This window comes from Notolepis coatsorum (assembly GCF_963971535.1).
Source record: "Notolepis coatsorum genome assembly, chromosome: 2".
Classification (NCBI taxonomy): domain Eukaryota; kingdom Metazoa; phylum Chordata; class Actinopteri; order Aulopiformes; family Paralepididae; genus Notolepis; species Notolepis coatsorum.
The window spans coordinates 66,410,305-66,434,030 of NC_140166.1; the positions used below are offsets into that span (position 1 = coordinate 66,410,305).

Below are 23,726 nucleotides of genomic sequence, written 5' to 3' on the forward strand. Positions count from 1 at the left end.
GTAGACAGCAATTTACAACAAACATGCCTGTTTTGTAATGCTGCTCTTCTGCTTTGGAACATTGGCCAGGAGCCATTAATTGTTGAGGTGTAGTTGTTTATCACATGCAATTACCCACAAACATTCCTGTTTTGTAATGCGGCTCTTCTGCTTTGGCATTTCAAAATTAACATAGGTATTAGTTTATCTATGAAGCCATTGTCAGAAAGCTACTACCTTATATCACAACGATGATGAGGGTTACCCCATCTGTCATAATATATATGTAAAAATAAATACAGGCAATAAAACATTTAATCTGAATATAAACTATAAATAATATTCAACGGTATACACAAAGGTGAAGATGAGGGTCTGTATTCCCTACTGGCCATAATATACATTATAGTCTGTGTAGGGTTTAGTGGTTAAGAATCAGACATTTCTAATAGTTCCCAAGTTCTACTGTCGTTAATTCTCCAGCTGCAGTAAGCAGTCCATGGCCTTGGTTGTAGAGCCTGATGGCCACTGACACAAAGGACTGGCCAAGGCGTTTAGAGGAGTGTCAGGGTGGTATGAGTCTGTGGCTGAACGTGCTCCTCATCTTGACTAGCTCCTCACAGAAAGGGTAGGAGGGGTTCTCCAGGTTAGCGACCAGCTTCTTTATCATCCTTCTTTCTGCCACCACCTTTAGTTTGACCAGCTCAACTCCCACTACAGAGCTAGCCTTCCTCACCAACTTGTTCACTTTGTGTCCCTTGAGTTGATGTTACCCTCCCAGCATACAACGGCAAAAAAGAGGATGCTGGCTACTATATTGGTAAAACTACTGCAGCAGTCTATTGCACACATTGAAGGACCTGAGTCTCCTCAGTTTAAGGTATGCTTAAGGTCCCCCGAGTACAGTCTGAATTTGTAAAGTCAGCCTTTTATTTTAATGCCCAAACTGCTTGGAATGATTTTCAACACACTTTAAAAACCCATACTCTAAACTATCTACAATTTAAAATCATGATCACAAACCTCCCTGCTCCAATATGTAAGCTTTATTTATATTTCATGTGTTTTGTCTTTTATTCTATATGTAACTGTTTTAACAGATTTCTTTCTTTATTTTTTATCTGTGGTTTCACCTATTTATTTTTACTTGCCTGTAACTTGACATAATTGAAAATTATGGCAACTTCAATGATTTTTTTCGAGTGGAAATAAAGGTTTGAAATCAAATTAAAGTAAATAATGGCACTTAAATATCATAATGGTTATTGAATAAACTCTTTTAGATTATAAATCAAATTCCCCATTCTGACTATCTTGGGCAAAATAATATTTTCTCTTTTCAGTGTATCCGCACAAAGAATCTTGTTTCTCAGATGTCAGTTTGAAGCAAAAGTCAAAAGCCTTCTGTTAGAAACTTAAAAAACGTGATCTTCCTCATCTTCTTCTCAATGGAGGAGTTCCATAAAGCTGCCATGAGGTCAGGAGGGTCATGTGAGGAGTCCATGATGCAGTGCAGTCGACTGTAATGTGGATCAGGGACGTGCACAGGACTTTAGAGGGGCAGGTGCTCAAAGGCTGAAAAGGGCACTACACTTGTGTGTATATATTAAGCGAGCGCGCGTAGCGCACAAGCGCGATTTGTAAGGGCCCTTTTCGGGCGGGGGGCCCCCTTTTTATGCTTTTTGGGGGGTTTTGGTGATCAAATATTGAATATTGAACTATAATAATCAGTGCAGGAGCTCACTTATCCTTGAAAGACACTTTTATCACTGACTTAAAAGGCCCATACATCTCCATAAATGTTCAGGGGGGAGGGAATAAGTGCTTACCCTACAGACCCCAAGAAGTGCTGTATATTCTGTATTGTTTAATATAAATGCATTTTTTATTCCAATCCCGATTTGTATTTGAGATTCCCAAATCCCATCGGACTTGACTTCTTTGTGTCCCTCAATGAGTGTAATACCAGCATTCAACAGCGGTTTCTATCATGATCATCATCACCACCCACGCTATGCATAAAATATATAGGTCCGCGGAGAGGCATGCTGAGGAGGCCGTGCAAACTGCAATGGAATATGGGGCATGTCTCTCTCTTTACCTAATATTTTGATTCTATCCTGACATTTTTCAGTTGGAAGGGCAGTCTATATGCGTAACAGTAAAAAAAAAAAAAATATATATTTTTAATTTTTTTTCAAAAAGGGCAATATTTTGATGAGGCTCAAAAAGGCAGGTGCTCAGGCACCCCTTGGCCTCTATGTGTGCACGTGCCTGCTGGTGAAGCTCAGCGTCATCTGCACTAACCTCACTTCGTGCACAGCACTGAATAAAAAATCCACAATGTACCTTTACATACCAGCATCCGTCTGGCCACACCCCTATCCGCTACCTTCATAAGCAGGTGTGTGGTCACCTACTCGCCTCCTTCCCAAACTTTCACCACAAGGCGAGGTCAAGGGCCGCAGTGGCGTCCTGACGCTGAGCGTCACCAGTATTCATAGAACTTGGTTATATACATAACCTTACGTTCTATATCATACTGGCTCCGCTCAGCGTCATCTGCACTACAGGAGCTGAGCGGGAGCCAGAAGCTCGACAAATGTACCCCGCTGAGGCCCCCCACAACCATCAGACCGGAGAGGACCGAGCCCCCCGACCCTCCCTAATGGAGGATACCCTCCCTATTGGAGGACGGGAGGGAGACGGATCCGACCGTGCGAAGAGGAACTCGAGCAACTCAACGCACAGGGTGAGCAGACCGTGGCTTGACCCCACGACTACGCACACGCACAACCCGCATGCCACCAGGGAACGAACGGAAGGAACAACCCTCGTTACTGCCCCCAAAATCACGGGGTCAAGAGCAAACTCAACCCTGTGGCAAGGCCGTAGCAGCGTAGCGCCTCATCCGGCTCCAGCAACTCACCAAAACCAGGCCGTTCGCGTCTACAAGCCACCATCTTGCGACGGGAGCGAGCCGACGCAAAAAGTTTGCGTCTCAAATCCTCCGCCACCAGAGGAGCCGGCCGCCCAACAGCGGACGACTCTCCGGAGGCAAAGGAACCAGGCCATCGCACAGGAGACGGCGCTGGTGCACCAGCTCCTTGGAGAGGCAAACTATCTATCGGACGCCTACCGGGCGCGGCTGCCGACCACGAAAGAGGCCTCAACCCCGCTCCAAGACGCACGACAGAGGCAATGGAGAACCGCTGGTGAAGGGTGACGTTGCTAGCGCGACCCTCCGAGGTAAACATTATGACTTAGCTTTTTTCTTTTAAAATGTATGAGAGAAAGAAAAAAGCAAGAAAAAATTTAAACACGTAACTCAACTTTCTTCAGCTAACAACCTCGTCAAGTGGGGTATACAACAGGCACTTCCTTGTGGTGAAAGTGAAGGAGGCGAGTAGGTGACCACACACCCGCTTATGAAGGTAGCGGATAGGGGTGTGGCCAGACTGGTATGTAAACGTACATTGTGGATTTTTCATTCAGTGCTGTGCACAAAGTGAGGTTAGTGCAGATGACGCTGAGCGGAGCCAGTATGATATAGAACCTTATGTAGTGTGGTAGTGAAAGGGTTAAAGGGTGACATCATCCGGCAGATGGAGGCCAGTCAAGCTCTCAACGTGGTGCTTCATGTCCGACCATCACGTCGTCCTCACAATAGAACAGGATTCAGGTAAAAAAAAAAAAGAGATTTCATCATGTCGAAAAGATGTCATGGCTCCTTTGGATAAACGCCGTTATATAAATGCACCATTTACCATTTAGGGCGATGAAACCAACTCAACACAAACAGGACCACGGACCTCGTCACCTCATGCTCTTACATAGTACAGTATATTTGTATGTCTAAATGTTTTGATGAATTGAAAATGGAGGACCCTGATGTAAACAAGCTGAAACTCTCTTTCTGGTCTTCATCCTCTTAGCAGTTTTTGTATTGAGCTGTACTGTATTGTACCTTTTGAAGGTCATTAGCCATCTAAGGGCCTTCGGGCCACGACATTGAAACTTGGCCAGCTCCTTCAGTCAACCCTGTTTTGCAGTCAGAGCCACTCAGTCAACCCTGTTTTGCAGTCAGAGCCACTCAGTCAACCCTGTTTCGCAGTCAGAGCCACTCAGTTCTGGAATTGATTGATTGAAAACTTTATTAACAGATTGCAGAATGGGTACAATACAGTACATCTCAATACACACAATTGTTAAGGGGATGTAGACCAGAGAAAGACTTTCGTCTTGTTTACATCAGGGTACCCCATTTTCAATTCATCAGGAACATCCTACCAACTGAAATAAGACACTGCTACCTACCACACCTTTACAAAGAAAACCTCCAACAACTGGCTATTAACAAATCAAACATGCGACCACTTTTAATCAGTTCATTGTGTATTTTATTCTTGCCTTTACCATTATCAAGATGTTATAATCCCATACACCTAAAACGGAAGCAATGCTTCCGTTTTAGGTGTATGGGATTATAACATCTTGCCAAAAGGACTACAGTTGCGAATTAGCCAGCTGGCTAAAACGGGCAGATTTACAGTAATGTTGATTAATGTGTACCGTCCTTTTTTAAATAAACAAACAGAAACAACAAAAGGTATCAATGAGCTTTTCTCACGTTATGAGGCTTTGAAAAGACATGTGAACACTCCAGTTGGCCTGAAGTCAAGACTGGCCCCGATGCTGACTGTACTTCAATTCAAGCAGAAACGGAAAGAAAATCAAACTGGACTTAGGATTGGTTGTCAAGTGATGGCAGCCATAGTCTTTATTGATAATTTATAGATCTCCTGTAATTTCACAATAATACATGTCTGTCATTTTTGTTTACAGATTTTAAGAACGAGTGTAACCCCCCCTCTCCAGCTATGCCCAGGAAGTAACTAAGAATGTGTTCTTAGTTAGCTAGTCTGGTTAAATAATAATGTGTTCTTAGTCAGCTAGTATGGTTAAATAAGAATGTGTTCTTAGTCAGCTGGTCTGGTTAAATAAGTGTGTTCTTAGTTAGCTAGTCTGGTTAAATAAGTGTGTTCTTAGTCAACTAGCCTGTTTTAAAGGTGCTATAGATCAAATGTTGTTGTATGTATGTATGTATGTATGTATGTTAAAAAAAAAAAAAAAAAAAACATCCAGAGCTTTTAGAAAGGTACTGAATAAAATTATTGCTTTTCCCCAAAACAACATTGATTCATTCATTTATCATTTAACACGTTTTTGCAGGTACAAAATTAATGTTTACATGTTTATACTTCCCATTTGCCCACCTGGAATGCACCTGATTGGACATGCTGGTGCTCCAGTGTGACATCTAGTGGCTGAATGTTATCAATAGCACCTTTAAATAAGAACGGGTTCTTAGTCAACTTGCCTGGTGAAATAAGAACTGGTTCTTAGTCAACTTTCCTGGTGAAATAAGAACTGGTTCTTAGTCAACTTGCCTGGTGAAATAAGAACTGGTTCTTAGTCAACTGGCCTGGTTAAATACTGTGTTCTTAGTTAACTGGCCTGGTTAAATACTGTGTTCTTAGTCAGCTGGCCTGGTTAAATAAGAATGCGTTCTAACTTCTTGGTTGATTAGCCTGGTTGAAATAGGGTTATATAAATATTAATTAAATAAATAAATAGTAGTATGTAAGTCTGTGGTAACAAAACTTGCTCTCTTTCGCTCTACATAAAATTGTCCAAACACTGCCTTAGACACATTCATTCCAAATACCTATTAAATACACTAAAGATTTCACACAACAGTCAAAATAAATACAGCAGTCAACTAATAATTAACAATAAATCATTAGTTAATTAAAAATAATAAAATAATAAATAAAAATAATTAGTAATCAACTTAAAAAAAAAAATTAAAATGTGACCAATAGAACGTGTGTGTGTAACAAATACACCAGCAATCAAACTGGGCTGCAATAGGTATTTGAAAATAATTCGTAGCGTTTGTTTTAATCTGCTTGGAATACGAGATGAGTGGAGTTTACCACATATAGCCATTGTCAATCACAGAAAAACAGAGCAGTAGACTTTACGTTTAAATAACATTCCGACACTCATTGCACTGTCCTATGTGGCAATCTGCTACTCCAGACAGATTAAAAAAAAACACTAAGACGTATTTGCTAATATTTCCCCCAGCCATATTAAAACTCCATCAGGCCAGGCCTATTTCTGTCATTTAAGAAATTATAAAAGCTCTCTTATATCACTTCTAGATCAGGGTACTTTCACGTTCTCCATTTTAACTTCCATCTTCTGTCGTCCATTTTGTTTTATTTACTCCTTTACACCTTTGCTTTGCGCCTTCATCTACAGGCTAATGAGATGCTTGCCATGCGGTCTTTCTAAGAGGCAAGCGATTTGCAGTGTGGTGGTGAATGGGACTATTTGGACTATTTCCAAACGTTCTGATGACATTTGTGAGTGTATGAGTGTGTGTGTTTTCCATACTTTTAAAAGACATGAGAAGTGATCAAATCATCCCCGTTTCCCAGAGCAGTGTGTCATCATCACCATCGCAGCCCAGGCGGCTGGCAGCTCTGGTTTATTCTGTCCACGATGAAAGAAGGCAGGCCCTTTCCATTTCCAACAGCTTTGGCTTCCGCTGCCCTCTACCCCAAGAGAGACATTGCTTTACAGAGTGGCCAGATTGTAGGGGTCCTTAAACCTTTTCAACCCAAGGACTCAAACTAAGTAAATTCAGTCTCGCCCTGGCTCATTAAAACATACCAGTACTGAGCTCTCTAAAACATACTAGTACTGAGCTCATTAAAACATACTAGTACTGAGCTCATTAAAACATACTAGTACTCTTGTCGTGTGGAGAGACAAGAGCATGTGGGGACAACAGAGGCCAATGAGCCATTGTGTTAGAAATAAACAACAGTAGAAATTAGTGTCGCAGAAATGTATCCTTTCTGGTCTAATTTTCTCCTCTTTGTCGGTCAATGAAGCGGCGCAACTTGTCACAGCTGTCCAGCCTCAGAGACTCCGCCTTCTGCTTCAGGCGCTCGTCTCGGTACAGCTGCCCCAGGCTGGTCAGGTCTGACTCTGAGAGGAGGAGAGGACAGGAGAGGAGGGGAGGGGACAGGAGAGGAGGGGAGGAGGGGAGGGAACAGGAGAGGAGAGGAAAGGACAGGAGGGGAGGGGACAGGAGAGGAGGGGAGGAGAGGAGAGGACAGGAGAAGAGGGGAGGGGAGAGGAGGAGAGGACAGGAGGGGAGAGGGGAGGAGAGAGGAGGAGAGGACAGGAGGGGGGAGAGGAGAGGAGAGGAGGGGACGGGACAGGAGAGGAAAAGAGAGGACAGGAGGGGAGGGGAGAGGAGAGAGGAGGGGAGAGGAGAGGGGAGGAGAGGACAGGAGGGGAGAGGAGGAGAGGAGAGGAGAGGAGAGGAGAGGAGAGGAGAGGAGAGGAGAGGAGAGGAGAGGAGAGGAGAGGGGAGGGGAGAGGAGAGGGGAGGGGAGAGGAGAGGAGAAGACAGGAGGGGAGGGGAGAAGAGAGGAGAGGAGGGGACGGGACAGGAGAGGAAAGGACAGGAGGGGAGGGGCCAGGAGGGGAGGAGAGGAGGGGATGAGAGGGGAGAGGACAGGATGGGATGAGAGGACAGGAGAGGAAAGGACAGGAGGGGAGGAGGGGAGGGGACATGAGGAGGGGAGATGAGGGGACAGGAGAGGAGAGGACAGGATGGGAGGGGATAGAAGAGGAGAGGATAGAAGATGAGGGGATAGAAGAGGAGAGGAGAGGAGAAGAGAGGATGGGATAGAAGGAGGGGAGGGGAAAGAAGAGGAGAGGTGAAGAGAGGAGGGGATAGAAGAGGGGGGAAGAGAGGAGAGGGGGGATAGCAGAGGAGGGGGGAGGAGGGGATAGAAGAGGCGAGGAGAGGAGGGGATAGAAGAGGAGAGGAGGTGAAGAGTTGAGGGGATAGAAGAGGAGGGGGGAGGAGGGGATATAAGAGGTGAAGAGGAGATGAGGGGATAGAAGAGGAGGGGGGAGGAGGGGATATAAGAGGTGAAGAGAGGAGAGGAGGGGAGGAGATGAGGGGATAGAAGAGGAGGGGAGGAGATAGAAGATGAGAGGGGAGGTGAAGAGAGGAGATGAGGGGAGGAGGAGAGAGGGACGAGGGGAGAGGACAGGAGGAGGGGATATAAGAGGAGAGGAGAGGTGAGGAGAGGAGGGGATAGAAGAGGAGAGGAGAGGATAGAAGAGGGGATATAAGAGGAGGAGGAGAGGACAGGACAGGAGAGGAGGGGATAGAAGAGGAGAAGAGACCAGTCAATACCACACACAGAAACATAGAGATTAGGATTCCAATCAGGCAGTAGGGACCAGGGCAAGGTCCTTTGCAGGGCCATGTTAACACTTTGAGTGCCACTCACGAGATATCTCGGGTTTTTAATAGTGACGTTGAATGCCACTCACGAGATTTCTCGGATTTTTTTTTTTTTTTAGCGATCTGAAAAATTATTGCATCACCCGAGCCTACCCGAGTATAGCCGAGCGGCGCCGGCGATCACTGTGGAAAAAAGCGCCCCCTGTCGTCTCCCAGATGACATAAGTGATTTTGGAATGGACTCAATGAAAATGAATGGGGAAAAAAATCCGGTACTCCACATTTTCCAGTCCACTGATCCAGCCGTGGTTACCACAGTTCATTCTGGAACCTCAGATCCCCGCTGATCATGGAGTTCTACAGTATCGCGTTGGATCCATACACGTATCGATTTTTTCGAATAGTGATCAGGAATTGGAATATACCAGTTGGATACCATCTGATGTCAGGTAAGGACTCTATGTTATCAGTGTTAGGATAATCAGAGTAAGTTTGATGAAGATATAGGCTGTTTTGTGAAATGTCTTCTTTCGGTTTCACTGTAAAAGTCAGAGAGGAAATCAACGAGGCGATTATCCGTGCGCGGCCGTAATGTGCTTGCGTGCACGTATAATATTGATCATCTAGCGTTTATTTGAAAACGATTCATAAAAAGGCAGACGAATATCAACGTTGTGGAATATTCCACTAAAAGACGATTTTCATAGAATGCTCCAGAATGAGCTGTTTTTTATATCAAAACGGGGGCTTTTCTAACTGCTCTGAAACGGAAACGATGCGATAAAAAAACAATCTGCCTTGACAGCACTGACTGGTCTTTGATAATGCGATGGGCAGATTAGACACATAGCCATAATTTAAAACATAGATTAGGCGATATTAACGTTAACATTGGCGCCGATAGTGGCATTCAGCCGGTAAAAAGGAAAACCAGGCATGGCGCTCAAAGTGTTAAGTGAGGTTCTAATAAGTAGGGAGGGATCAACGTTGATCACTTTAAAGGGATCGGCAAACTGGGCCTTACCCAAATGTGCATGGATTTGGAACTTCATAGGAAGTGATGCCAACATTTTTCCCAAGATTCTTTGTCCTGGAGATATACAGAAGTTGCTGAAAGCCATAAACCCCCATTTTCCTCTTTGGCAAAAACATTGCCATGGCAGCATGCAATTTAGGTTCCAGCTGATATTAATAACAATGATGTAGCTCTTGAGTCGTTTCCCCAACACTCTGTGTCAATCTTTCTCATTTGCTGTCGACAACCAAGTCGGCAGTCACCAGTCACTTGAAACCCTTCATTCATGGCTAGGCTATACAATGTCACCCCCCACTGGATCTATAATTAACTGTAGCTTTCGGTTATGACAGAGTAATTTGTAAACGTGTTTGTATGAGAATGAACATTTAAAAAAAAAAAAATCCTCGTACATGGATTACAAAATGTTATTGCACTGCACTATTGCCCTATTTCACTCTGTCTATTGTATTTTACTCCTTTTATTATTGTCTATTTGTAAAATTGAATCAAGCCATAAACAAGGTGGCCTATTGGGATGTTAGATCCTAATGTGAATAACGGTGACAGCCCCCCTAAAAGTATTCGAATAATGTTGATGCCTGCCATTGCCACTAGGGCGCGAATTTGCAGTGGCCCAATATCCAGATTTCTTCTAAATATATTAAGCTACATGTGTACCAAATTAGGTGCTTTTATCACAAAATGCACAATTCTGTTGAAAATTGGAGCTAAGCTGCCCCACTACTGTCCCTTCCTTCCACCTTTACAAATGCTGTCAAACCAAAAAGCCAAGAGAAACATGTATATCTTCTTCTATAGCAAGGTTGGTAAGACCCTCTAGCTATCCAATCACATTGCAACACAATCTATGACGATATCGGTGACACATCTGAGAACATTTCGGTAACACAAAATGGCTGTCAAAAGAGTTACAGTATATGAACACTCACTCTGCTGTTTCTCTTTCCAGCAGCTGTTCTGGAGGTGTTCAATGTAGTCTTTCTCTATAGTCTTCTCCAGTTCGTCGAGAGAATCCCCGCGGTACTCTTTCTGGAAACCTTTATCCACAAAGTAGGGCACGCCCATGTGCTGCGTCTCCCTAGACACCACCAGACCCATGGCCCTGACGGACAAACATCATCAAGTCTTGATCCATCCATCCATCCAGCCATGAATCATTGGAATAGCACAATGCGAATGCCGTTTCAGGGTGGATTTACCCTTTAACCCTTTCCCTAGCGCACTACAGAAGGTTGACCCTTCACTACCACACTAAAGATGGTTAAACCACGATTATTTTATTGATTAGTCGATTAATCTAAACGATTACCTTACCAGAAAGATCAACAACAACAATTGGTTCTATTTGCAATTGAATATTTCAAAATGTTTCAATAGTATCCTCAGGTCACATAGTAGTGAGTTATGTGTTCTGGTCGGGTGGGTGGTAGTGAGCTATGTGTGCTGGATGGTAGTAGTGAGCTATGTGTGCTGGATGGTAGTAGTGAGCTATGTGTGCTGGATGGTAGTAGTGAGTTATGTCCCCGAAGCCTGTTTTTGGGCTTCGAACTTCGTCAGGGTTTTTCTAACGGACATTCGAACCTTCATTTTGAATACCGGTAATAATTTAAAAAAATTCAATACATTCTTTTTTATATATAAATATCCTCAAACTAAATCCTCAATTTGAATAAAGTGATTCATCTGATTAAATTAGTCTTTTTATTTGATTAAATCAACTTTATTTAATGAATATAACTCATCAGTTTTAATACTATAATATTAGTGTAGCCTAATCTTTATCTGCAACTGTGAAGAAAAACCCCATTGGTTTAAACAGAATGAATAGACACATCAAAAAAAATATATATATAACTTATATATATATATAGCTTTAACTTGAGATTAATTTAAATTATTTAAAGCATTAAAATAAATTAATCTAGATTAATCTATGGAGTGAAAAATCTTCAATCTTAGCGCCGTGGATATAAGAAAGAGGTCTAGCTGAGTCAATGTTGATGGTTTTGTTGAACATTTGTATTTCACAGGAGAGAAAGTGTATTCAAAGAAAGCTATTAAAATAGTCTTTGAATCTAATATACTTTCTTTGTGTTGATTTTTCATTAATTCCATGATTTTACTCAAGTAAATATCCGTTACAAGCTTCGGTCTTAAGTAGAAAAATGCTATTTTTAATCTAGATTAATTACAGAAAATTGTGAGATTAATTAGTTAAATTATTTTTATCTATTGACAGCACTATATATATATTTATATATATAAAAAAATATATCTTTTTATTTTTTTATTATTAAACATTTTTAATTCGAATGTTGATTTAGAATTCGAATGCCAACCTAACAAACAAAGGTCCGAACGTTAGGGCTCAGCCTCAGCCCTGGCTTCTGGGTGTTTGAGACTCACGGTTTGTAGAACAGGCTAAAGGACGGGGTGGTGGCCATCAGCTGGGTGAACACCGAGATGAGGATCAGGACCAGGACTGGCAGCAGCTGCAACAGCGCTGTGTAAGTGTTCTATACACACGACACACACACACACACACACACAACTTCAGTAAAATACTCATTTGGAGACAAGTTTGGAAAGTTGTGTCCTATGAATTGATAAATGTTGCACTAGCTGTTCCTTTACCATCAGCAACATACACTCGACCTGAGCAGTAGGGGTGTAACGGTGCATCGAAATGCATCGATCCTAATGTGACGATTCAACTGCATCGATTTGGAAATGTTAGAATCGATTAGAATCGATTAGAATCTAAATAAAAAAAGACATTATATATATTTCTTTTTCTTTTTTTGTGTATTGTTTTTATTGACCTATAGAGTCCATTCATGCTGAGTGAATCAGTTCCCCCAGCCACATTTGTGTATTCAATTTTTTTTGGGGCATTAACACTTTGATCGCCATGGGTTAAATTCATAATTTACCATCCCTAGCCAGCTCTATTTGTCTATGGAGAAGTTCCCCTTCTTTGCAGGGCTATAACTTTTTAAATTCTATTGCTAAATTGGCATTATTATGGCCCATTCAATGTCCTATATGTATTGTTCAGGGTGTAACAACGTTAAACTTTTTCATTCACATATTCATACTAAAATAATAAAAATTATGGTCTAAAGTATAAGTATGTTTTTATCGTTTTCTGCAGCTTTCTCCAGAACTTGATTTATAGCTCCAAATGCATTATATTGATGATGAAATACAGTTTGATAGCAATCAGCACGAGATAAAAAAATTCAACTGGACGTGGTTCTAGAAGTTACTACGTATCATCTGATGATGACCGGATGGGCGGGGGATCGTTTATAATTCCGTGGGCAGCGTTAGATGATTCATCCAGAGTGGGTCATATGTTCATCATAGCAGTTTATATGGAACACGTTAGAATATAACGCTGAATCTTACCGTGGCTTCCTCGCGCCGCTGGCAGATGAGCGTGGAACAGAATCTTTTCTATTATGGGATGGAGAAATGCCCGATCCATTTCCAGGTTGTATAATAGTATATACGTCCAAATCATGTTTTTTCGAGTTATTTGCACCGATTGATGTTCACTGTGTCAAGTCGGAGTCTCTCTAACGATAGCGAGTGCCCGGACCACATATGGATGAGCACTTCCGGTTCAAAGGGTCATTTCCGGTTGGCGATCTGCCGATCGGCCACCAGATGGCGCTCTTGAACCGCTAGAGAGTTGAGTGGAGCTTTGCAGTGTGTCTCAGGGCTCCGGAGGGGAAATATGATTTCGATCACAGATTTTTGAAATATTGACATCAAAGACGAGTTACGGCGTCTTCGGCAGAATGAGCATGGCTAGGAATGACGTCTTAACTCGTCATCGGCGATCATAGTGTTAACTGATAGAACATTTATCGAATCGTGGTCAAATGAAGAGATTTCATGATGCATTGAATCGTTGCCTGAATAATTGTAATTGAAATGCATCATGAAATCTCTTAATTTGACCACGATTCGATTAGATTAATTTTCTATTAATTTTCTATCAATTAATTCCCCCCAAAAAAATTTATACACAAATGTGGCTGGGGGAACTGATTCACTCAGCATGAATGGACTATAGGTCAATAAAAACAATACACACAAAAAAAACCATTATATTCTTTTATTTCAATTAAATTCTAATCGATTCTAACATATTCAAATCGATGCATCGAATCGAACACATTAGAATCGATGCATTTCGATTAATCGATGCATCGGTACACCCCTACAATATACACAGACACCTGTACACAATACATTACACATACACCAGTCCGTCTGGCAAATATCTAAAGCTAGCTGTTAGCAATGACAGCAGCTGACTTGTTTGATTATCTCACGTTAAGCCATTAACACATCCACCGCCGGAAACGCTTTAGAACGTTATTGCCCGCCATGCTTTGATCGCCAGACCATGCTGTACAGCGATATTGAGATCAATATTTCATTTTCTTGCCATGGCATTCATAATTCATATATACACCTCCGGTGCTGCAGCTGGACCCTACGGCTCAATACCGCCGCCTGGTGGATGGTCGGGCGAGTTACACTGGTAAACAGGATATGGCTGCTGTGCGTTGATTAAATTCATCCGGCCGTCAGATATTGTCGCAAGGCTCCCGACAGACACTATAGTACATATCGATCGCTTTATAAACGTAATAATCGATATGATTTAGGCGTTTATTGCGACATACAAACCGGAAATGGACCTAGGCAATCAACGTCCTATACCTGGGATCTTTCACCGCCAGACTCATTGACGCACGGTAAGAGGATGCTGACGCTATTCATAATTTACCATCCCTAGCCAGCTCTATTTGTCTATGGAGAAGTTCCCCTTCTTTGCAGGGCTATAACTTTTTAAATTCTATTGCTAAATTGGCATTATTATGGCCCATTCAATGTCCTATATGTATTGTTCAGGGTGTAACAACGTTAAACTTTTTCATTCACATATTCATACTAAAATAATAAAAATTGTGGTCTAAAGTATAAGTATGTTTTTATCGTTTTCTGCAGCTTTCTCCAGAACTTGATTTATAGCTCCAAATGCATTATATTGATGATGAAATACAGTTTGATAGCAATCGGCACGAGATAAAAAAATTCAACTGGACGTGGTTCTAGAAGTTACTACGTATCATCTGATGATGACCGGATGGGCGGGGGATCGTTTATAATTCCGTGGGCAGCGTTAGATGATTCATCCAGAGTGGGTCATATGTTCATCATAGCAGTTTATATGGAACACGTTAGAATATAACGCTGAATCTTACCGTGGCTTCCTCGCGCCGCTGGCAGATGAGCGTGGAACAGAATCTTTTCTATTATGGGATGGAGAAATGCCCGATCCATTTCCAGGTTGTATAATAGTATATACGTCCAAATCATGTTGTTTTTTTGAGTTATTTGCACCGATCGATGTTCACTGTGTCAAGTCGGAGTCTCTCTAACGATAGCGAGTGCCCGGACCACATATGGATGAGCACTTCCGGTTCAAAGGGTCATTTCCGGTTGGCGATCTGCCGATCGGCCACCAGATGGCGCTCTTGAACCGCTAGAGAGTTGAGTGGAGCTTTGCAGTGTGTCTCAGGGCTCCGGAGGGGAAATATGATTTCGATCACAGATTTTTGAAATATTGACATCAAAGACGAGTTACGGCGTCTTCGGCAGAATGAGCATGGCTAGGAATGACGTCTTAACTCGTCATCGGCGATCATAGTGTTAACTGATAGAAAATGTATCGAATCGAATCGTGGTCAAATGAAGAGATTTCATGATGCATTGAATCGTTGCCTGAAGAATTGTAATTGAAATGCATCATGAAATCTCTTAATTTGACCACAATTCGATTAGATTAATTTTCTATAAATTTTCTATCAATTAATTCCCCCCCAAAAAATGTATACACAAATGTGGCTGGGGGAACTGATTCACTCAGCATGAATGGACTATAGGGCAATAAAAACAATACACACAAAAAAAAACATTATATTCTTTTATTTCGATTAAATTCTAATCGATTCTAACATATTCAAATCGATGCATCGAATCGAACACATTAGAATCGATGCATTTCGATTAATCGATGCATCGTTACACCCCTACAATATACAGACACCTGTACACAATACATTACACATACACCAGTCCGTCTGGCAAATATCTAAAGCTAGCTGTTAGCAATGACAGCAGCTGGCTTGTTTGATTATCTCACGTTAAGCCATTAACACATCCACCGCCGGAAACGCTTTAAAACGTTATTGCCCGCCATGCTTTGATCGCCAGACCATGCTGTACAGCGATATTGAGATCAATATTTAATTTTCTTGACATGGCATTCATAATTCATATATACACCTCCGGTGCTGCAGCTGGACCCTACGGCTCAATACCGCCGCCTGGTGGATGGTCGGGCGAGTTACACTGGTAAACAGGATATGGCTGCTGTGCGTCGATTAAATTCATCCGGCCGTCAGATATTGTCGCAAGGCTCCCGACAGACACTATAGTACATATCGATCGCTTTATAAACGTAATAATCGATATGATTTAGGCGTTTATTGCGACATACAAACCGGAAATGGACCTAGGCAATCAACGTCCTATACCTGGGATCTTTCACCGCCAGACTCATTGACGCACGGTAAGAGGATGCTGACGCTATTTTCAGCCCAATTGTTCATTCATTTCACTGCAAACCGATCTGATCAATATATCACCCATACTACATAAAGCATTTACTGACGATCACGGAATTATAAAGACCCCCCCCCCCCCTTCATCCGCGCATGATGACGCATAACGTATAGGATCATATACAGTTGAATTTTTTAATATAGCGCGTATCGGGAATAAACGGCAATTGATAATCTATATGTGCGTTTATGGCTATAACTCACGTTCGATGAATTACTGCAGAAAACAATAAAAACATACTTATATTCTAGAAGGTATTTTTGTATGAATCTATGAATGGAAAAGTATAACGTTCCTACATCCTGAACGATAGATAATCGATGTTGAATGGGCCATAGTAATGTCAATTTAGCAATACAATTTAAAAAGTTATAGCCCTGCAAAAAAGGTGAACAGGCTTAGAGTGGTGGCAGACTGGCTATATTGATGGATATAACCAGTGGCAGGGAATGTGTTAAGTAAAAGCAAAATCACAACGCGATCTTCAAATAGTAGTCGAATAGTTCCCAGTGACTATCGAATAGCAATTTTGTGTGTTTTGTCCCTCCCTACATCATGGTGTCCCGGTGTCCCTGATAGATAGCTGGCTCGCTCCACTGGCTGAGGAGCTAGGGGATTGTTCGCTAGGAATTGTGGGATTTGGTCTTGGATGTATGTAGAGACCACCGCAACACTTCCGGTATTCTGAACTCATGGGCGAGAGAGCGGGAGGGGGGGGGGAATGAATTAATGTGGATGAGAGCCTTGACATTAAGGGGTTGTAGCTACGGCTGTGGGGTGCTGGAGACATGATCCAATAGACTTTTGTATACGCCTGAGTCTCCTGAATACAGAGAGAGACCAATCCCAAGCCGATCGGCACTTTCTCGGCCGAGCTATAGTCACTTTTCCGCACCTACTCCCGAGCTACGCACGCGCAGATTGATAAACCTAGATCTCTGGACAATCCAGAGAGACTCCGTGGGCAATCTGCGCATGCAGAGTTCGAGAGTAGGTGCGGAGCAACCTGTACGGTAGGTACATGAGGTTTAACACATTTTCCAAATGTTTACCAATTCTCCAGAGACATGTATTAGCCCTGGAAGGGGAAATTACTCTCATCTTTGGGGCGTTTTAAGGGAGATGGGGACAATTCACAATTTCTACCTTTAATGTTTTTCGCTACACAAACAAAAGAAAAAGAGCCAAGTCTTAATTCAAACATAATGTGTTGTATATGTATAGGTATTTTATTTACTTAAAAATGACTAAATGTCTTCTGTATCAACTACGCCTACATGTGCAATCATTTCAAATTCAATCATTCAAGATATATGAACACACACACACACAAATATGATTGGCCATAAACAGCTGTTTGCATTATGGTTATGCTACAATTACAACTGCAGTGCTAGGTCCAAAAAAACGTTGATTTGCCTACCCTACACTACAGCTGGTTATTATTATAGCCTACCGTGGATTATCAACTGTACACTTTCTGATAACATTGTGAAGCCTTGTGTCCAAAGCACTGGAGGTCAGTCCACTGGTTCAATCTCAAAATGTTTACCATATTGGTAGTAGACTGTTGTATGCAGACACTTACTAGCTTGTTGCTATGAAGAAAAAGGTTTTGCATAAAAACCTGTGATGCCAACTAAGAAGAAAGTGAAAGTAAAAGTGAGAGTAAAAGTGATCACAGTGAGCACAACTGAACCACCAACCACTAGGTTAATGCAATTAGGCCGACACGCTACTGAAAAACAAGAACATCATACTATTGAATAGGGGTGTAACGATGCATCGATTAATCGAAATGCATCGATTCTAATGTGACGATTCAACTGCATCGATTTGAATATGTTAGAATAGAGGGGGGGGGGGGGGAAGACTTTAAAAAAAAAAAAAAAAAAAAAAAATTTGTGTATTGTTTTAATAGTCCATTCATGCTGAGTGAATCAGTTCCCCCAGCCACATTTGTGTATTCAACATTTTTTGGGGGAATTAACTGATAGAAAATGTATCGAAAATTAATCGAATCGAATCGTGGTCAAATGAAGAGATTTCATGATGCATTGAATCGTTGTGAGGTCGCATCGTTACACCCCTACTATTGAAATTATACTCACTAATTACCAAACACTTTTCCACTTTTACTTTTTTCTAGTGGAATTTTGAATGGAGTATTTACATATCCACCAGACTACTATTCCATAGGGGTAGATTTGTGAACCATGTGACCTCCAGGGTGTTTTGGGGGAGATTTCTCTGCACTGACCTGACTTGGATTCTCCTCCACCTCCTCCTCGCGTCTCTCATAAGCACGTCGACGGCGCGGCTGGTAGAATTGGGCGAAGGAGGTTCCCTGGTTAGTGTACATATGGATGTTACCTGAGAGGGGAAACATTACTTGCAGTAAGTTACATATAAGCGATTAATGCTTGTATATCTAATTTTATGTTGTTATGTTTATGTGTATGTGTAAAAAATAATAAAAAAATATATATATAAAAAAATATATATAAGCGATTTGATAGATGCCTTTATGCAAAGTGCTGTACAAAATAATTCTAGCATTTGCTATAATAATTACACTTTGAAACCATCTTAAAGTCAATTTAGTCTACTTTGTCATGATTGATAAATTAGTTGATACTATCCCACCTGGTACTCCTGTTCCACACAGAATAAAACCAACACTGAGGATAAGTTGCAGATACTGTTAGACCCAAGACTGACTTAACGTCACAACAACGTCAACGTCACAACAAAGTTAAAGTTATGCTCGTTTTTCACTGTGTCTTTTCATTTAGGAGTGGGCCATGTGCTCCTTGGGGGAAAAAATAGTATGTTTTTTGTTCTCAAATCAATCATCCTTTGAAACTCTGTGTATTGGCGTGTGCGTCGATTATATAGGTCCGGGCGGACTTTTCCTTGTCGGGCATGACGAGCAGTTATAACGCATGGATTTATAAGAATAAAACACTCCCGATTCATGTTCTTTGGTGGATTATGTTGGCGACACGATCAACATCAATACTTGAAATGGCGATCAGATAATTGGAACATTATTTTTGGGGTACATCCTAGTCAAGGTAAGGGCTATATGGTATCAATCTTGCGTTGATCCAATAATTCCTTCATTGCGATCGGAGCGTATGTGTGTAATGTACTGTGTAACGTATTCCGTTGGTGACGATCAAAGCATAAAAAAACATTTCATGAACATGATGAAACGTGATGAAACATAATACCTATGATCTAGATTTGATTTGAGAATAGTAGCTAGTCCAGGCAAGAAACAACAACATTTATAGTAGAATACACGCATATGGCTATTACGCAGCCTTTTGGGAATTACCCTAGACCGCTCTAAAACTATACTTATATTCACCACGGTATAAAACGGGAATGTATGGATGAAAATATTCTCTCTTTTTCACATATTGAACGATACACTCTATGTCAAATAGGCAATAGTATTATATCCATAGCTATAATATATAATATAGTTTTAGCCCTGCAAACACCGCCACGTATTCCTATACTATAGAACGCTGGCCTTTTAACCAACACAGTACACAGCGCCCTCTGGCGCTGATTGAGTTAATAATCGTGATTTCAATATCCATCAAAATAACCGTGATCAGAATCTTTGGTCATCATAATCGAGCAAACCAAAACACACTCACCGGTGGGAAAACGTCCTCCAAAGAAGATATTGAAGAGTTCCTCCGGGGAGATGTCGGCCTGGAAGTCTCGGTTGAAGCTCCGGTAGTGGCCGTGGCGAGCGTGGGCGGCGGCCTGCGCGGCGCTCTCCGCCGGGGCCTGCTCTCCGTACTGGTCGTACTGCAGCCGCTTCTCCGCGTTGCTCAGCACCGCGTACGCGTTGCCGATCGCTGCAGGGAGAGGAGCCGCGCGTTAGGTCTTGCGAGAGAGAGGGGTTATTGTTGGAAGGAAAGAGGTACATAATGTAAATGGTGCGTTTATATTATAGCGCTTTACAATGTTGTTCCTCACATTCACTCACTCGCCCGGCGGCGGCGGAGGAGGAGGAGACCATGCGAGGTGCCGACCTGCTCATCGGGAGCAGTTAGGGGTTAAGTGTCCGTTGGCCGGGAATCGAACCGGGAACCTTCTGATTACCAAACGACTGCTCTACCTCCTGTGCCACTGTCGTATGTTATAGCCATAAGTCATATATACGTATTGTGTCAGAAATTTACAATGTGTATGTATTACATTTACAAATAAGCACATGTATTACATTATCATAGTAATGCTGTGCGTGTATCAGGGTGAGTGTGGGGCTTAGTGTAGTGGTGAGAGCACTCGCCTGCAACCACAATTGGACTCAGCTCATGGCATTTGTTTTGGGCTTTTGCCAAAGCATCATTATATATTACTTATACAAAACATAAATATATGACTTATGGCTATAACATAACATAATTATGTTATGAGCCACGACAGTGGCACAGGAGGTAGAGCAGTCGTTGGGTAATCCGGAGATTCCCGGTTCGATTCCCGCTCCCCCGGGCAGCGTGTCAAAGTGTCATTGAGCAAGACACTTAACCCCTAACTACTCCCGATGAGCAGGTTGGCACCTTGCATGGTCGCCTCCGCCGTCGGTGTGTGAATTTACATTTTTACATTTACATTTAGTCATTTAGCTGAACGCTTTTATCCAAAGCGACTTACAAGTTCTGTACGACAAGTCATCAGGAAGGGTACAACTCTTATCTTCGAGATTGGCACTTTTAACAACAAATGTCTTGTTCATACAGTAGGAAGAGACAATACAATGTACATGGGGAGTAGTGGTATTAAAGGGGAACAATGTCCATTTAAATAATTCATACATGTTATTCCTCTGTTCTAAGGCCGTACAAAATATCCGTGAAAATCTTTATACTTGATGATCATAAGTTTGAGTCTTACTTCTCTGGTTTCTGGCTTTGGGAGAGAGACTACCTCATGTTCACAAATATTGATTGAACCGCTTTAGGCAGTGGAAATAACATATTCTCATTTTTTATTTTAAGTGGTGTTCCCCAGATGCAGACACAAAATAAAAGCAGTTCAATTTCAGTTGGATAGTTAAAATTGATAATAATAATAATGAATTAGTTTGGCTGTCAAACTAAATCAACGTGTGCAAAACGCTTTAAAGTTTTGGGATATGTGTGAAATTACAGTATGTGCATGACAAATCAGCATCGTTTTGCGTAGTATAATAGAAAACTTGATTGGGCGAATCCAACATTCTAAATGTTAATATCTTATGATACGTTAATATCATGCTAACATAAAAAAAATTGTATGGTACCGTCATGTACAGTATGTTTCTCATAACCAGCCCTAACAATGGCACTTTCACAATTCACACTTTGCCATGTTCAGTTCACATTTCAATCAGTCACTTAAAATGGAAATATAAAGTACATTTTATTTGCTTATGATACATATATTTCCTTCTCCGTTAAAATGGGTTGGGCATTAAAATGGTCTCATGCCAAACGTTTTCCAACATTTTATACATCTATCTGTCACTTTTGGCTTGAAAATGGATGTGGAGAATGGACAAACACAACATTCACTATGACAAATAAATGGCTCCTGAACGACCGCTACCTATTCTGAACTGACACAAACTCTGCTGCCGTCAAACTCCTGAACGACTGCTACCTATTATTTTTTTTTATCCACTTTTTCTCCTATTTTTTTTATTTTTCTCCCATCCCAATTTAGCCGTGCCAATTCTCCCCTCCCCTGTCCTGATCGTTGCTTGCATGTGCCCCCCACTGGCCGGTTGTAGGGAGGACCGCCGTTGACCGCTACCTTTTCTGAACCGACACAAACCCTGCTGCCGTCAAGCTCCTGAACGACCGGTACCTTTGAAGGCGTCGGTGGCTCCGGGGGCAAAGTTCTTGTCCGGGTGGAACTTGAGCGCCAGCTTCCTGTACGCCTTCTTCAGCTCCTCATCGTTAGCGTCTTTGGAAAGACCCAGGATCTCATAGAAGTCCCTGCAGTTCTTTATCCTTCAGGAAAGCAACAAAAGAAAAAAACAAAACTGAATTTCGTTTTCTTGGTGTGATTATGGATGATAAATTAACATGGAAATCGCACATAGCACACGTTAAAAAAAAGATGTCCAAGAGTATTTTTGTTATGAATAAAGTAAAGGATGTGTTAGAGTATGAGGCAATGAGAACACTCTACTGCTCACTCATCTCACCTTATATCAGTTATTGTGTTGAAGTATGGGGGAATACTTATGGGACAAATATAAAACCATTATATATACTACAGAAGAGGGCTGTACGAATCACACATAAAGTGAGTTATCGAGAACACACAAATATATTATTTATTAAATCTAGAATAATTAAACTTGAAGACATGGTTAAGTTTCAAACAATGTTAATTATGTTTAGGGCAAGAAATAATACACTGCCAGAAAAACTACAAAATCTTTTTCATTTAGAAAGTGAGTTTAGTAGGAGAAAATACAATTTTAAACATCAGTTTGCACGTACCACACTTAAACAGATGTGTCCTTCAGTTATTGGTGTAAAGTTATGGAATTCTCTCCATAGCGAGCTTAAGGGATGTAACAGTGTTTATCAATTCAAAAAAATGTATAAAAAAAAAATATTTAGTCAGTATGAAAATCAAAATGTGATCTGAATAGTGAGATCTTTTTTTTTCTCTTCTCTTTCTTTTCTTTTTTTTATTCTTTATCATTATTATTATTATTTAAATTTTTCTTGTTTAACTGTGGATTGTGTTTCTTTTATAATGGTATAAATGATTATTTGTGTAAATAAGGTTATACGCCGACCATTAAGAAAATACATGTTAGTTTAGGAATAAGGGGCAGGTAATTATAAGATTTATTCTTCTTCCTGCTCCTTTTGTCCATGGAATGGCTATTTATGATTTTTTTATGAAGAAACTATGATTGTATTATTCCATGTGGCAAATAAAAACTCTGAACTGAACTGAACTGAACTGAACTACCAAGTCATCTGCAGCAGTTTGCCAACCAGCTGAAGTGGCCTTGTTGACGCCACTTAACCCCCTACTTCTCTGGTGCTTGTGCTCAATTGTCCATAGCGTGAACAAATATGTATTATTAACACAATGGGGGGGTGACAGTGGCTCAGAATGTAGCGGCAGTCGTCTGGTAATCCGGAGGTTCCCGGTTCGATTCCCGCTCCTCCCGGGCAGCGTATCAAAGTGTCCTTGAGCAAAAGCCCCTAATTGCTCCTGATGAGCAGGTTGGCACCTTGCGTGGTCGCCTCGGCGGTCAGTGTGTGAATGGATGTGAGGAACGAATTGTAAAGCGCTTTGGATAAAAGCTGCCATATTATGAATGCAGCCATTTACAATGAATGGAAGCAGACAGTACCAGTAGCTTAGCTTAAACTACTGGAGAGGTGTTAGTTGCCCAATGCCTAAGCTAACCCGGTACCGTCTGCTGAGCTAGGCCTAAAATAAAAAAAAATTTGGTTCCGGTTGCCGACCGACCCTGCCGATTTAGGTGTGACCCAATTTATTTTATGAGTTAAAAAATATATATATATAAAACATTTAAAACATTTTTTTTTTTTTTTTTTTTTTTATAAAGTTTCATAAAAATCTTAGTCAAACCTTTAGTATTATGGATAT

The 23,726-nt window shown here is 41.4% G+C and overlaps 1 protein-coding gene across 2 annotated transcripts in view; it reads right to left on the minus strand.

The window, feature by feature from the left end:
- Positions 1–5,100: 5,100 nt before the first annotated feature.
- dnajc18 (DnaJ (Hsp40) homolog, subfamily C, member 18) overlaps positions 5,101–23,726 on the minus strand; it is a 28,772-nt gene continuing 10,146 nt past the window's right edge. Inside the window, exons 3-8 of one of the 2 annotated variants that reach the window (XM_084307547.1) lie at positions 21,948–22,093; positions 19,745–19,951; positions 18,331–18,443; positions 11,769–11,878; positions 10,292–10,440; positions 5,101–7,044 (exon numbers count right to left, since the gene is read on the minus strand). In XM_084307547.1, the coding sequence (XP_084163673.1) occupies positions 6,917–7,044; positions 10,292–10,440; positions 11,769–11,878; positions 18,331–18,443; positions 19,745–19,951; positions 21,948–22,093 (853 nt within the window). In that variant the 3' untranslated portion in view covers positions 5,101–6,916. Of the gene's footprint in view, positions 7,045–10,291; positions 10,465–11,768; positions 11,879–18,330; positions 18,444–19,744; positions 19,952–21,947; positions 22,094–23,726 lie in introns of both variants that reach the window. The other variant, XM_084307546.1, reaches the window with a different exon arrangement.